Source organism: Castanea sativa, chromosome 12 (assembly GCF_040712315.1).
Source record: "Castanea sativa cultivar Marrone di Chiusa Pesio chromosome 12, ASM4071231v1".
NCBI classification, from domain to species: domain Eukaryota; kingdom Viridiplantae; phylum Streptophyta; class Magnoliopsida; order Fagales; family Fagaceae; genus Castanea; species Castanea sativa.
Window position 1 is genome coordinate 29,127,281 of NC_134024.1, and position 16,297 is coordinate 29,143,577.

General features: G+C 32.2%; 1 protein-coding gene and 1 long non-coding RNA gene across 2 annotated transcripts; both read left to right on the top strand.

Annotated features, from left to right (window-relative positions):
• The first annotated feature begins 1,699 nt into the window (after positions 1 to 1,699).
• Positions 1,700 to 7,987, top strand: LOC142621029 (metal transporter Nramp7.2-like). The gene is made up of 13 exons (XM_075794351.1): positions 1,700 to 1,870; positions 2,004 to 2,082; positions 2,175 to 2,215; positions 3,127 to 3,205; positions 3,326 to 3,430; positions 3,596 to 3,705; positions 5,353 to 5,534; positions 5,659 to 5,726; positions 6,270 to 6,445; positions 6,639 to 6,743; positions 6,863 to 6,994; positions 7,088 to 7,183; positions 7,646 to 7,987. Exons 1-13 carry the CDS (start codon positions 1,700 to 1,702, stop codon positions 7,985 to 7,987), a joined length of 1,686 nt encoding a protein of 561 aa, XP_075650466.1.
• A 3,921-nt stretch (positions 7,988 to 11,908) lies between these two features.
• On the top strand, positions 11,909 to 13,705 carry LOC142618418 (uncharacterized). Its single transcript, XR_012841280.1, has 3 exons — positions 11,909 to 12,055; positions 13,176 to 13,361; positions 13,558 to 13,705. It is a non-coding gene; the product is annotated as an uncharacterized LOC142618418 (long non-coding RNA).
• The last annotated feature ends 2,592 nt before the right edge of the window (positions 13,706 to 16,297 follow it).

Consider the following 16,297-nt stretch of genomic DNA (forward strand, 5'->3'; position numbering starts at 1 on the left):
GCATAATTTCGAAATAGTGCACCGATACTAAAATATTCAGTTCCAGTGGTCAATTTGGGATGGCCTCCTAAACAAAATTCAAAACCTGGGTCCAAATGTAATTGGAATGCAAGGTCAAAGTTAATTGAGAAATTTGGTACTTGAAACCATTGTCTTGGTATAAAGCTCTCTTGAGATAGTGGAAATTTTTATACCTATTTGTTGTGTGTAACCACTACTAACCTAACGCCAATAGCATCCATCTGTTCTTCACTACTACCGTACGTTCATTATTCATGCTATCATTGTCATTACTTAGGGATGGAAATGGGGCGGGGCGGGGCGGGGCGGGGCCGAAGGATAGGATCTTCGTCCCCGTCTCGCATGACGGGGAAAACTTTCTCATCCCATCCCCGCCCCCTTGGGGCCCCGCCAAGCCCCGCCCCACCCCGTAAAAACTCTACTTTTTGTTAATTTGCCCTACAATTAGTACAATTTTTTTAATGAAACCTATTTCATTAATAAAAATATACTTGAAATTACAACTAAATTTATCCTATCAAATCATATCAATTTTTAGAAAAATTTGAATAATATATCCAAGCATTTAACAAGACAATCACAAAAAAAAAAAAAAAAACCCTCATAGTATAACACATAACAAATTAAATGCAGAGAACCACATTGGGTAGAATAAAATAAGTTAACATTAATATGTTATTTAAATAATATGGTTTTAGGGTATGAAAAATTTACAATTATAACCCTTAGCAACTCTGGCGGGGCGGGGCGGGGCGGGGTGGGTCTAAAAATTCTAAACCCATCCCCACCCCGTCCCGTGATGCGGGTCTAAAATCTTGCCTCATCTCAGCCCATCACCTTTGCGGGGCGGGAAAAACCTGCGCGGGGCGAAGCGAGGGAGGGGCGGGTTAAGCGGGGCAGGGCAAAATTGCCATCCCTATCATCACTACTAATCACCACTGCCAATAGTATGCAAATTGTAATATATAAACATGCAATGTTTTTACCACTTTACCCACAAAAAAAAAAAAAAATTAAGGTTAAACTGTGGAGATCTATTTTTCATGGGTTTTCTTTCACACCCTTGTTTTGAAATTCAGTGGGCAGAAATTGTGATGAGAAGCCGACCTGATCTCAACCAAGTTACATTGAGACAATTTATAAACAGACATGAGCATAAGCAAGTCATGTTACGAAAAAAAAAAGGGCTAATTTACCTGTTCATTTTGTCTTGATCAAATGGATGATACAGGGTTAGGTATTTCTTTGCCAAAAAGAACAGAATAGGCAGGGAGAGTTCTTCCAAATATAGAATGCAAAAGAGGAACATATTAGCCAGGAGTGGAAACATCATTCTTAGAATATCTTTTTGTTTTGTTTATTCTTAAATAGTAGACCTCTTCAAGACAGAAGGAAGTGAAATTTTTATTTCTGTACAAAGATTTTTTTTTTAATTTTTTAAATTAATTTATTTTTTTTAAGAAAAGAAAAGAAGAAAGTGACATGTCCATATTTGGCGATGAGGCTGGAGACAAGCTGGAGTTAGTGTAGAGTGACTGCTAAGCCGTCCTCAATTACCAAACATATTGCTTTATTCATGCCACATTGCACTATAAATAATGGAGCTCCATTTGAAACTTTCACATGCAGCAGTTAATCAAAGTCGAAAGAGCGAAACAGAGAGAGAGAGATAAAAAGAATGAGAAGCCAAGAACAACCGCAGCAAGTAAGTGATGTCGTACCATCATCTTCATCATGGGGTGGAGGGAGCAACCGTATAGCTGCCCTTAATCTAGAGGGAACCCTCCCCCCCAATATCACTGATAGTCCTGATCATAAACAGTTTGATCATCATGATGAGGACTCTCAGGTTTTTCTCACCACTTTTCGTGCTTTCTTAGCTATGCTATACATTTTTCTATCTTTAAATTTCTTGGTTCTATATGTTTGGATAGATTATCTTGTTAGAATCAACATTTGAGTATATATGATTGATGTTCCAGAAACCTGGGTGGAGAAAGTTCCTATCACATGTAGGTCCTGGATTCCTTGTCTCCTTTGCTTATCTTGACCCAGGCAATTGTGAGTCTCTTTCTGCCTCTCCCTCTGTCTCTATGTGTTTGTGTGCATGTGTGTGTATTTGACAAAGTAATGTCATTTTTACCATGTTGCAGTGGAAACTGATCTGCAGGCTGGAGCAAATCACAGATTTGAGGTAAATCAAATAGAAAAAAGATGGAACTAGCTGTAACACGAAAAATTTTGAAGAGAGAAAGTCGGCCTTTAACAAAAGTGTAGATATATTATAGGTTTATTTTGAAACATTTCCTATGAAATATTACTTTTACTCCTTATGGAAGTTTTAATTATATTACTTCTCTGTAAAAAGAGAGGAAATATTAAAATTTTAGATTAATATAAGTTTGAAATATTAATTTATTTCTTGAGTGAACTTACGCATATGAATTTATTTATTTATTTATTATTATTATTATTATTTTGCATTTTGTTATTTTTAGTTTCAATTGCTGTCAAAACTTGAACAATAATGTCAAATTCTGAATGAATTGTTCCTTATATAAATTCATTTTACATGAATAATTAGTGAACCGTTTATAGATTAATATATGAAAATAATTGTATTTATCCCATTAATACATGAAAATAAATTAATACTTTGACATAAATGTAAAGTTTTGTTGCAATGAAAAGTTAATGAAGAGTATTCATTTTCTTTTAGAATAAAGTGCACTTTTGAGTCTTAAAGTTTGTAATTATTTTCATTTTGACCATTTTAATTTTAAATATTACATTTTGACTTTTCATATTGGATTTAATCTTCATACTGGCCTCTTCAGTTTTTTTTTTTTAATTTTATTTTTGTTGAAAATGTTAAAACCTAAAAGGCCAAACAGAAAACTGAATTAAACATGGAGGATTAAAATAAAAATTTTGAAATAAAAATGATCAAAATGAAAATAACCCAAAACTTAAGGACCTAAAATATATTGAATCAAAATTTTTTTTTTTTTTTGAGAAACTGAATCAAACATAAATGGCCCAAATAATTAGAAATTAGTTTACAAGAGAAATATTAAGCATGGTCGTACTATTTGCTATTTTCAGCTACTGTGGGTGATACTTATTGGATTGATCTTTGCGCTCATAATTCAATCTCTGGCTGCAAATCTTGGTGTAAGCACTGGTAAGATGCACAAAAAACAAATTCTAGAACAAATTCTAGAAGTTACTATAGTTTCTGCCTCAATTTTCTTCTTCTTCTAGTAACGAATCAAGATAAGTTTTTGTTTACGTATTGCCACAGGCAAACACCTTTCAGAATTATGTAAGGCTGAGTACCCAAAATATGTGAAGTATTGCCTATGGTTGCTAGCAGAGGTTGCAGTCATAGCTGCTGACATCCCCGAAGGTAAAACAATAAAATTGACTTACAAAGGCAAGTGATATCACTACCATATTATGTTGATGCATGCACTAGCCTCATCATTCTTGAATTATCCTCTCATCCATGTCTCCTTGATCATATTGAAATTAAGGAAGAATAAAAATTTTCAATTTTTTCAATTTGTGGCAGTGATTGGAACAGCCTTTGCACTAAATATATTGTACCACATTCCAATTTGGACTGGAGTTCTCATCACTGGTTTGAGTACTCTCTTACTTCTTGGCCTACAGAGATACGGGGCAATTTATTTTACTACCTATTTAAAATTTTCTGCTCCATTAATTATTTATTAAGAAATTTAATTGGGTGTTTAATTTTTATGCTCAACTATATATCCGTACTTTGTGTGATATTTTTATGCCAACTATCAATTATCTACGTACATTTTTGGCTAGCTGTTAATTATTATTTTATTTTTAATTGAGTCTAATATTTTTATGGCCAACTATTAACTACTACCTACGTTTTTTTTGGCCCTTTAATTTTTTTAAAGAAATGTGTATAATATTATTATTCTCAACTATCCACTTACGGTATTCAGCAACAAAAAAAATCTACTTACCCCACCAACCCAAATAATTAAAAAAAAAAACAGAAAAAAAAGAAACTACGTACGTTGTGTGACATATAGTTAGGTTTTATTACATAGTTTGCAAGTAGTACAGTTTGTTTATACACGGATACAATGGGGAAGGTGGGGGGACTATTGACTCTGTCTCTAGCTTTTTGGAACCCTCTATTAACAGGAAAATGACTTGGTTCAGTATTTTTGTACATTGAATTTATTGGGATATGAATTTATATCAAACATTTGTCACGTGTGATGTGTGTATATTACAACTAGTTTACTGCACAAAAATACTATACCCAATTCTTATCCCTTAACATTTAATCAATGATGCGTAATGCCCCTCTAAAATTTTGAATCCCTTCATAGTGATATTGTTTTTTAATCCTAATGATACTACACCCTCTGTTGCTATCAAGTACAACTAGTCAAAAGTACTACTAGTCAAAAGAATTTTCACGTTATTTGACTCGAATGAAGCCTATTTATCTACCAAGTTGTGAATTAGTTACTAATAATGTATGCATTTTAACTGTTTGTTTGACTTTAGTTTTCACTTTTTTTTTCCCACTTTGTGTGGAGGATTGCATCATTGTTTTAGACTTTAAGTATTTTGTATGTTTTTTTAATTTTTATTGCGTGGATAATGCCCTGTGTCTTTAGAATTGGCTGCTCCGTGATTATTGCCGACTAAGTCAAACAAGTAAATTAGTACACTACTTTTTTTTTTTTTTTTGGGAATGAATTAGTACACTAATTGATCTGTTGAAAACGATTTCTTATTTTGTGACACATTAGAATATAAATCTTAGCATATTCTTTTCTTTATTTTTGGCAACTTAACTTGAAAGTTGAAACCGAATTTTTATAATTATGAGAAATAAATAGATGCTTAGATTACCCTGACTTCAAGCAGATGCATAATCTCTTACACAACATTAGTCATTGAGATATGTGGAACTCTCACACTGTGAGCGAGTAAATTCTGCATGAGATACCTGCTCTTACTTTGTAGGAGAGATAGATAAAAATTTTCCTTTGTATTTCACTTTATTTTATGCTCCACCTAAAAAAAACAATCAAACAAATTATATATATAATTGGTGAAATATAAATTGAAACACTAAAAATCAAGGTCGACTTGATATTGGGATAATTTATCTTAAAAGGAATAAAACCATTACAAAATTGGGAGCTTTAGGCCTAGGTCTCAACCGTTATGCATGCTACTCCTTGGAGTTCAAAACGTTGAATTTCATCTTGCTTCCCGTTTTCCACTATAGTTTTAATTCTTGTTAAAACATTTCTTGTTGGGTAGGTTAGGAAGCTGGAATTGCTGATAACAATACTGGTCTTCGTAATGGCTGCATGTTTCTTTGGAGAAATGGGTTATGTAAAGCCTCCAGTAGTTGTTGTGCTAAAGGGAATGTTTATACCCAAGCTCAGTGGCCAAGGAGCCATTGGGGATGCCATAGCACTTTTGGGTGCCCTTGTCATGCCGTACGTTATTTACTTCTTCATTAAATATATACCCTTTCATTATTTCATAACTATTTCTTTTCTTCCTTCTAATAATTAATTTGTGTTATACCTTATTATTTATTCCATTTCTTTTGATCAATAGGCACAATCTCTTTCTCCACTCGGCTCTTGTGCTATCCAGGAAAATACCAAATTATGTCCATGGTATCAATGTAAGAACCTAGTGCTTACAAATTGCCCCTTTTAATTTTATTCAAAATTCAATTTAGTATATAACTTTTGATTTATTCAACTCACTCCAATAACATCCATTCGTTTTCAATGCAGTCCTTTCGTTAGGATGGTAGCCAGTTACATGTCCCAAAACAATGTAATTTTGGTATTTTCTTTTTAATTTCTAAAACGATTGACATCATTTTTAAGACACCTAACAACACTGTTTGACAGAATTAGACAGAAAGACTACATTGAATCAAAGTATAAATTTTTTTACTAGTATGAATGTTTTAGAAGTTACAAGATTGAATTAAAATTTTCGACAAATTAGAAGATGTAATCTGTAATTTAATCAAAAAACAAACTATATACAAATGAGCTCCAAACTCCAGTAATGATCATAATCATAGATGGTAAAATTAGTTAAATTTATTAAATTGTAGAGGACAGATAAATGCTTTCTTTATTTTCCAAAATAATTGTTTTTTTTGCTAATGTGTCAAAATGCTTGTGTTCTGCCTTGTCGTACTATATCACAAGATGCATGTCGATATTTCCTAATAGAGAGCGGATTTGCATTGTTTGTTGCATTTCTAATCAATGTTGCAATTGTCTCTATATCGGGCACTGTTTGCTCAGCCAATAACATCTCAAATGAGACTGCAAATCAATGCAATGATCTTAACCTCAACTCAGCCTCTTTCCTTCTCAAGGTTCAAATTTATATATGAAATTATTTTACATTAGAATAATGGTAAAATAATTAAATTCAACAATTTTTTTTAAATTTAAACTCTTGGGACAAATAGTAGTCTATCAATTTGAATGCAATAAGAATGTTTATGCACAAGGTCTAACATAATTTTTTATTTTTTTTTATATAATTTTATTGATTTATGTGTGTAGAATGTATTAGGTCGGTCAAGCTCAACCATTTATGCCATTGCATTACTAGCCTCAGGGCAAAGCTCCACCATCACAGGCACTTATGCAGGACAATTCATCATGCAGGTCTTGAAAATTAAAAATACAACATGCACACACAAACATATATGTTTATATCATATGAAGCTACCCTAATTAATTGGGATTAAATTTTAATTAATTTAAGGATGGTGTGGCTTTTATAGGGTTTCTTGGATCTTAAGATGAAAAAATGGATTAGAAACCTGATGACAAGGTGCATTGCCATTACACCTAGTCTAATTGTTTCCATTATTGGAGGATCTAATGGTGCAGCCCGACTTATCATCATCGCATCGGTTTGTAACTTGTGATCTCTGGTTTTTATATTTTTTAACATTGATACCTATGTTCAAACATAGGATAAAAATTTAATGGGTTTTGCTTTGCAGATGATACTTTCATTTGAGCTTCCATTTGCTCTAATCCCCCTCCTAAAATTCAGTAGCAGTACCACCAAGATGGGACCACACAAGAATTCAATATATGTAAGTTGTTTCCGTACTTTTGTTTCTTTTTCTACTTTTGCTTTTAGATGACTAATTGAGGTACAATCATTATAGTGGGTCTTGACTAGGGTGATAGGTTGAATTTATAAAGCCCATAAGTGCAATTCATATGTATAAAATTTAGGTGTTATATTTTAGATTCGTCATTTAAATTCAATTATATGACTACATTGGTCAACATAGTATAAACAAAATTTACGACAATTAAATCTAGTTTATTAATCAATACAGTGACATGATTGAATTTAATTGAAAAACATAATTTAAAACATCTAGGTAACCACATCTAAGTTTAAAAGTATGAAATTAGATGGCCAAAGCAAGCAAAGAATTAAAGACAACAACTACATTTTTGTTTCTCTTACACACAAAAGAAGAAAGAAAGAAAGAGTAAGGCAAACATCCTTTTATTATCTAAGCATCGAACAATTATGCCTGTAGGTTATTGTGATCTCGTGGATCATAGGGATGGGAATCATTGGCATCAACATCTACTACCTGAGCACAGACTTTGTCGGTTGGCTAATTCACAATAATTTACCAAAGGTTGCAAATGTGTTCGTTGGGCTCCTAGTGTTTCCCTTAATGCTCATCTATATCTTAGCAGTCATCTATCTTACCTTCCGAAAAGACACTATTGTAACATTTGTTGAGCCTGTAAAGCATGACCACCTAGTAGCCCAAAACAACATGGAACATGGGCTAGGCAATTCTTGTGAGGTGGGCGAGTTGGATCACATTCCTTACAGAGAGGATTTGGCTGATATCCCACTACCAGAGTGAAGGGCTTTTTTCTAGATCAAATGCAACAACAGCCAAGCCAAGGTATAAGTTAGTGGTAGGGAGCTCCTGTAAGGATATGCGCCTTTTAAATCCTATTGTATGATGTTATGCATGGCATTATGTTATGATTAATAAAGTTGTTTTTTTATTATTTAAAATAATGGTAACATGAATATTTGGACATTATCATATAGGCCATGAGATGCGTAGCATGTGATTTAGTCACAGTAGATATAAATCACAAGTTTTTTGTAAACTCAGATTTTTTGTTCGTAATCGGTGATAAAATTGGGTATTTCATCTGCGAAGACTATAACATATCAACTAAGATGGTTTGTCTTGATTATGGAAGTGAGGACTTCTAGTTGACATGTTAATATGTTTTAAGAGTTAAGACATATTGAACTGGACCGTTGTGAGATTTATTATTCTACTAACGACTATCAAAATGAATAATAAATCTCACAACTTCTATTTATATGAATTCTCAATCCTGAGAGAATAATGAACCTGATCATGAAGTGTAGGCTGTTTTGATATATCAGGAGTGAGATCTAAAGTCATGATCAAAACCTCAGAATATTGGGCAGCCACATTTAATGTTGATAGAACATATATTTTCAAGATGGAATTCATAATCTCTTAACAGAAATATAAAATATTCCCTTGAGATAAGTTTAATGGGTTTGATTATTCAAAATGTTAAGCCTAACTATTTTAGTAAGAAGTTACTAAAGTATATATTTATGAAATTGGATTTCATAAATATGTGATGAATAACTTAAATGATTAAACCGGGTACTCAAAGATTAAGATGTAGTAATCTTCAAAGTAGCAGTCAACATTCATGACTTTGTATTAATACGAATATTTTAATGAATGAGTTGCATGTATAATAAAGTCTTGGGATATAATTTATTAATAAGACCTAAAGTGCAATTATATTTATATAGTGGTATTAATATAATTAATGGTAACTTCAGACTTCTCAAGAGATGACATTTAGCCCAAGGTCCATTAGATCTAAAGTCTTATTTGTTCCCTTTTGGTCTCACTCCAAGCCACATACTAAAACCCAATTGGAATGGCCCAAAAGGCTAGTCCAATTAGATAATCAGTTAGATATAAGGAGAGAATCATACAGAATTTTGTGTAGAATGAAATGGTGTGTATGTGAGTGTAAGCCACTCTCTTATTCTCCCTTGAACACACACATATAAACTGATTGAGAGACCACACTTCTTGGACACAAGTGAAATTGGAGTGAAGATTAAAAGTGTTCCTAATAAGTACTTCTAATATTTGGTTTTGAATTTCATCGCACTAAGGTACACTCTCTTGTTCTTAAATTCTGAAATTTACATAGTACATGTTATCAATTACGAATGAAGTAAATCCATTAATTTTTCGCTGCGTATGTTTTGTATGCGATACAAATTATGTTTTTCCAACAACTCCAAGTTAAATGTGACTTCAACTTTCTTCGAGTTCATCTAAGGCTTTCCTCCTATGGAAACTGTATGTAATTTCGAACCACCTATTGTAGTTTCCATTATTTAATTGTAAGTTTATGTTGAACCTTTTAGTTGGCCTTTAATAAAATTCGACATTTCATAATAGCTATTTAGTCTCATGATTGGTTTTTCTATTGGCCCTCTAAGTTTCAAGTTTTTCATTCAAAATGAAATTTTGAAATGTAAATGACCAAAATAAAAACAACCCAAAACTTTAAAGAAAAAAAATATACTGAAACATGAAGGCCAAAATAATTATAAATTATTTACAAGAGAAACACTAAGCATATATGGTCGTGCTATTTTCTATTTTCAGCAACTATGGGTGATACTTATTGGGTTGATCTTTGACCTCATAATTCAATGCATGTAGTGGTCTTGTTATTCTTGAATTTTCTGTTGGGTCATGTTGAGCCTAATTTGTGTTTTAATCTAGTTTGTGACCCAACCCAACATAAAAGCATGACAATTTTAAAAAGGAGAAAGTTCCATTTAACAAAATCTTGGCCAAGCAGGAAAAGCAGGAATTAGTGCTCTGAGGCTTAGTCCATGGCTGCCCCTAGGAAAAAAATTTGTCCCAATTTTAGCCCGTTTAGGATTTGCAATTTAGGTATTTATTTGTTATTTCATTTTAGGGTTTTAATGTATTAATGACTGCTTCTTCTGTAATTTCTCTCTGATAGAGTAAACACACAACAATCTTGTGGTCATAGGAAAATTACCAAACCATGTAAATTTCTTATGTCATACAATTGCTTTTATTTGTTATTTTTCTTCTATTTTTTGTCTCTCACAAATTTGGATATAGGTTGAATTCCCAACACTTTCCTCAACTATTTCTCATTGTTCATATTCAAATTAAGAGAAGAATAACACAGCAAATAAACAAGACAATATAGATAACTTCATTAATAAATAACTTTCTAATTTTTTTTTTTATTTGTGGCAGTAATTGGGACAGCCTTTGCACTAAATATACTGTTTCACATGCCAGTCTGGACTGGAGTTCTCCTCACTGGTTTAATCACTCTCTTACTTCTTAGCCTGCAAAGATACAGAGTAATTTATTCATTATTTAAACTTTCTAGGGTATAATTTAAGAATCTTTGCTGCTTCGTTACTTGTGTATGAAATTTGGGTGGTTAATTTTTATGCTCTACTATATGTCCACATACTTTGTATACTATATTTATGCCAACTATCCATTATCTACGTATGTTTTTGTCTAGCCGTTATTGTTCTCCTTTTTTTATTTTTTATAATAAATTCAGTCTAATATTCTTATGGCCAACTATCAACTACAACGTAAGTTTTTGGCCTTTTTTTTTTATAAATTTTTAAAGAAATGTGTATAATATTTTTATGCTCAACTATCTACTTAGACCATTCAAAAAAAAAAAAAAAACTACTTAAGTTGTGTGATGTATAGTTACATTTTATTTCATTGTTTGTGACCTGTAAGTAATCGGATTCATATAAACAATGGGAAAGAATGGGTATGGACTCGATCGCAAGCTTTTGAACAAAGTTTTCAGATCTAGACCGTTCATTGAACCGTAAATGAGAGATGTTCAAGCTTTTTGAAGTCGAACCGAGGTCGAACCGTAATGACGTCATAATTAATATAATAATTATTTTAAATATATATAAAAATATTAAATTAGTAAAAAAATATAAAAATTAACTAAAATAGTCCAATTAAAACTATAAATCCATATTTTAACTATGTCTAATATATCCATCTCAAACCCAAATATGAAATATCTATCCAATAATAATAATAATAACCATTTTTTTATAAAAATAAAATTAAAAGCATCAGATTGTCTTTCCAATTTCCACTTTCCAATGCCCACGTGACCAGCTGTCTAGCTCACATTCACAAACCTAAAAAAGCACTAGAAACAAAAGTGAATGAAATTAAAGGAAGAGATAAAAAAGCAATACAAGCAACATTTTTTGCAATATTATATCCACAACATTTTTCGCAATATTTTCACAAGAATCACATCAAAATCTTATGTGGAGAGTTGTTATTAGTTCTAATTTGAACCCACCATTGAAATTATTTTTTTACTCACCAATATTAACTAATAACAATCTATTACTTAAAATTTATTGTGAAAATATTGTGGTAGCATTTTTTAATTGCAATTTCTTAATATTAAATACCACACATTTGAATAAAAAAAATGAAAAAAAAAACCACACGATTACATAAAAAAATAATAATAAAACTAAGGGATAAGGACAAAGTCTTATAAACTGAGTATGTGAATATTCACCACACACTAAGGGATAAGCTGCCAACGTATGTGATAAATATCCACCACACATTTTTCATACCCAATTTATTACTCTCAACCTTCACATTTATCACATAGTAAGTCAGTATTCACATGAGAGAGAGAGAGAGAGAGAGAGAGAATCTAAAGCGCCGGTGGAGATCAAGGTCGCCGAAAGGACAAAGCTGGTGGAGATCAGCATTCACCATGCAGCACTACGTTGTCTGCTGCCCCACCGCCGGTCGTCCTCCTCCCCACCACCAGATTGGGTCAGATCGGCTTATTCTTCTTTTTTCTTTTTCTTTTTTCATATTTGCTTGTTCTGATTCAACTTTATTGTAAGAATTGGATTTTGTTTTTGTGTTTTGTGTTTGAATTATGTGAGACGTTTTTTGAGAGTGAAGCAAAGAGACTGAAACAAAGATCAGACATTTTCTGGGTTAGATCAACGTTTTCTGATTTCTTTTTACGTTTTCTGTTTGGATATTTATTTTCCGACCAAAAATAGTAAACATTTTGGTATGGTGCCGTTTAAGGCCTTAATTATTATTATTTTTTTTAAAGGGACCTATGAGAACCGCGAGAACCATTCACGGTTCTCAGAACCATGAGGTCCGACTGCAGTTCGCACGGGTCCCTGCTTTTTTCCCATAGAGCGGTTCTTGAGGCTAAAAGAACTGCAAAAATGAGCGGTTTGAGGTTTTCTCAGTTGGATTGTACGGTCCGGTCCGGGTTTCAAAACCTTGCTTTTGAATCCATTCACACTACAAATTTTATATCTATTTTATTTTTTAATCCTAGTGATAGTTTGATAATTTTATAAAGTTAAAAATCTTAAAATTGAATATAATATAACCTCTGTGACTATCAAATGCAAGTCAAAACAATTCACACTAATTGAATCAAACGAAACACCTTCATTCCCCGAAGTTGTGAATTAATAATTAATATATATATATATATATATATATATATATGGGTCCGGTTAATGTGTTCCCTTAGAGCATTTTAGTAATGTAGCTAAATAGCTATTTAGCTACACCAAAACACAAAAAAGATGGTTGCAGCAATGGAGCTAAAGTTAAAAATTTTAGCTTCTCAACTATAGTGCACAACTAAAGATAGCTGTGCACTATAGGCCAAAGGTTAAAAAAAAAAAAAAAAAAAAAAAAATGTTGCGTTCACACTGATCAGAATATTTTAATATTATTTTTTTTCTTCTTTTCTTGTCTCCTCTTTTCCATTTCTGCCTGTTGCTCCTCTCTACTCAGTCCTCACCCTCTTCGTTTTTGCCCATTGCCGTTGACCAAGCCTCTGCCCAGCGCCGACCACTCTATCTCACATTTTCTTTCTTTGTTGATGAAATTTTTGGGGGTATTTTTTTTACAGTGTTTTCCAATGTGGCTGTTGTGGGGGCGGCGGTGAAGATAGAGTGAAAGAGAACGAAAGACAAAGCTGAAGTAGAAAAACAAAAATGCAAGTGAAGATAGAGTGAAGATAGAGTGAAGATAAGAAAGTATATGCGTGTGGAGGAGATAAGAGGAGTATACGTGTGTGGAGGAGAAAAACAAAGAGGTAAAAAGAAAAAAGAAAGAAATGTGTATTTGGATGAAACCAAATAAGATAATGGGAAAAATAAAATTAAGAATAATAAGAAATTAAAATTAAGAAATGTTACCATAATATTTTTGCAATAAATTTTAAGTAGTAGGTTATTACTATCTAATATTGGTGAGAAAAAAAATAATTTTTTTGATGGTGGCGATTGCAGTGGTGGTGGCAGTGGCTATGATTGTTGTTTATTGTAGAGAATATATTATTCTATCATGTAACGGGCGTCGGCGGCAAAAGAGTCGGCGGCAACGGTAGTGATTGCGGTTGCGGTGGAAGAGTTGGTGGCGGCGATGGTAGTGGCAACGGTAGCGGTTGTGATTGTTGTTTATTGTAATAGATATATTATTTTATTGTAGTGGATATATTATTTTATTGTGATGTTTATAATATTTTATTGTGTTAAAAGCTAAAATAGATCCACTACTGCAGCATGTGAATAGGTAAAATAGATAAAGTAACTTTTTGTGTTAAATAGCTAAATTTTTATCTCTACTGCTGTGGATGCTCTTAGAGCACATATTAACCATCCATTTTGAGAAAATTTAATGGAGAATTGAAAAAACTGTCAAAACAGATAATTACCTTTTCATTTTTTCATACAAAGTTTTCTAAAATAGTTTACTACTGTATGCCTAAGGCACATATTAGTGAATCCGATATATATGTGTATGTATTTTACTATTTGTTTGAAAAGACAATTACGTTGACTTTATTTTTTATTTTTCCCTCTCTATCTGTGTGGATTGCATCATTGTTTAAGTAGGTCTAATTATCTCTCAAAAAATTAATATAAAAAGAGAAGCAGGTACTAGGTAGTTTATTTTAATTTGCTGCTCCCCAATTCTTGATGTCAAAGTCAAACAAGTAACCACCGAACCCACAGGTCGGGATGGTACCTCCCCCATGCACTAAATTAAAACGTGACATATACTATTCTCTTTATATTTTTCGTAACTTCACTTCAAACCTAATTTTTATAGTTAAGAGTAACAGATAGATGCTTATATCACCATGACTTCAAGCTGTTGATCCCTCTCCCCTATTCTCTCACTATATTATTATTTTTTTTATAAAAAAAAAAGGGAGTTGCAATAGTCTGCTATACAATAATTATCTCATTTGATCAAATAGTTGCATAATTCCTTATACATCGTATGAGTCCTATAGGCATGTAGAGCTCCCCACACCATGAAAGAGACACTACAAAAGAGTGGACCTGTTACGACCCTTGAGGGTTCATTAAAATTTGTCCAAATAAACACTAAATGTCACATGCGGTTGACTATTACTAGGCTTACTGAGAACCTTCAAAATAAGTCAACATATAACCCTTGAAATAAGTGCTGAAAAATAATGGCGGGCACACCAGCGTGAGTTTTCGCTCTAAAATTTGTAAATTTCCCAGTACCCCTCGAAAAAAGACTATAAAACATAAATACTCACTAATTTATTTCTAAGCAAGACTGAAAATTTTTGTATGAAAATTTCACATTTTCGTTCTCAGAGTATTAAGGTCCTCCCTGTCTTATTCTCTTTCATTTATTTTTCCTATTTTTCCTTTGATTGCTCTTTCTCTCTCTCGCGCTCGCTCTCGAAGTAGATCGCATTTTCTCTATGTGCGAAGATGAATCACCAGAATGTGAGGAATCTCTGATTGGAGGAAGGAATATTCTGACAATGACAGTAGCACCAACGAGAACTGTCATACTCTCTCTGTTATCACCTCTAGCGAATCTTCTGATGGCACTTTTTTTTTTTGTAAAAATTAAGTTCGTATCTTGATCATACATAACACAATCATAGTGATTGAATATTGTGCATTGCTATGTGCCTTAGTCTTTGTTTATATTGATTGACTAGGGAAATTAGGGTTCAATTTTGGTGTGTGATTTTAAACTTTGCTTTAGTAGTTGAGTATTTTTACAATTCAACATTTCAACTAGCTATAGATGGAGTACTGATGTTAGTTTTCCCTAAATCATTTCATATAGGTTAGTAAAAATTCTAAGTCTTTTTGCAATTTTTTATTATAAATAAGTCTTTTTGTAATTCTATATTCAATTAATTTAGCAGGCTAATGCGAAAGGAAACAAAAAAAATTGGCTTGGCCAAGCTAGGATTGATTTTGGTTTTGGATTTGTGATTAATCGGGCTCTCTTGTGATTGAGATTCATGCAATAGATATAGTGTCCAAGGAAACTGTGAGAACTTGTTTCTTTTGGTTTATATTGTATTTATTCGTATTACATTGGTTGACTTCTTATGATATGATTGCCCTGCTCAAATGTTTATCATAAAATACTTTAGTTGAAAGATAGTGGGTTTAATCTTTTCCCTTTATTTATGATTTCTTTTTGTTAACCCTTTTCCAAATCCATTTATTAGAACTTATATTAATCGTAAAACTTTCTATAATGTTACAGAAGTTTTAGCTCAAACAATTTCAATGGAACATTACCTATGCAGCTTGGAATGTTGACCTCCTTACAACAGCTATAAGTTATATATATATATATATATATATATATATTTGTCAAACATGAAGTAACCTCTAATTAGCTGTGCAGTATCATTGTTTACCTATATTGTTTCAGGTACATTAAAACTCTGATAAAGTTATAAAAAAATAAAAAATAAATAAAAAAAACCAAGGGTCTGGTATACCTGTATGAAATACTGTTTATTAAGAATAGATTATGTTATCTCTGAACAATTTAGGCATGCTCTGGCACCAGACTTCTTGATGATTTCTTTTAGTAAATGCAATTAAGATACAGCCCTATAGAATTGTCATTGGTTTGGGAACCAAATTTTACCAGATTCATAGCTTAAATGTTCAAATCTGTTTTATTTTTAGATTACATCTCCTCTATCCTAACAGTTGTAAAACCAAACAT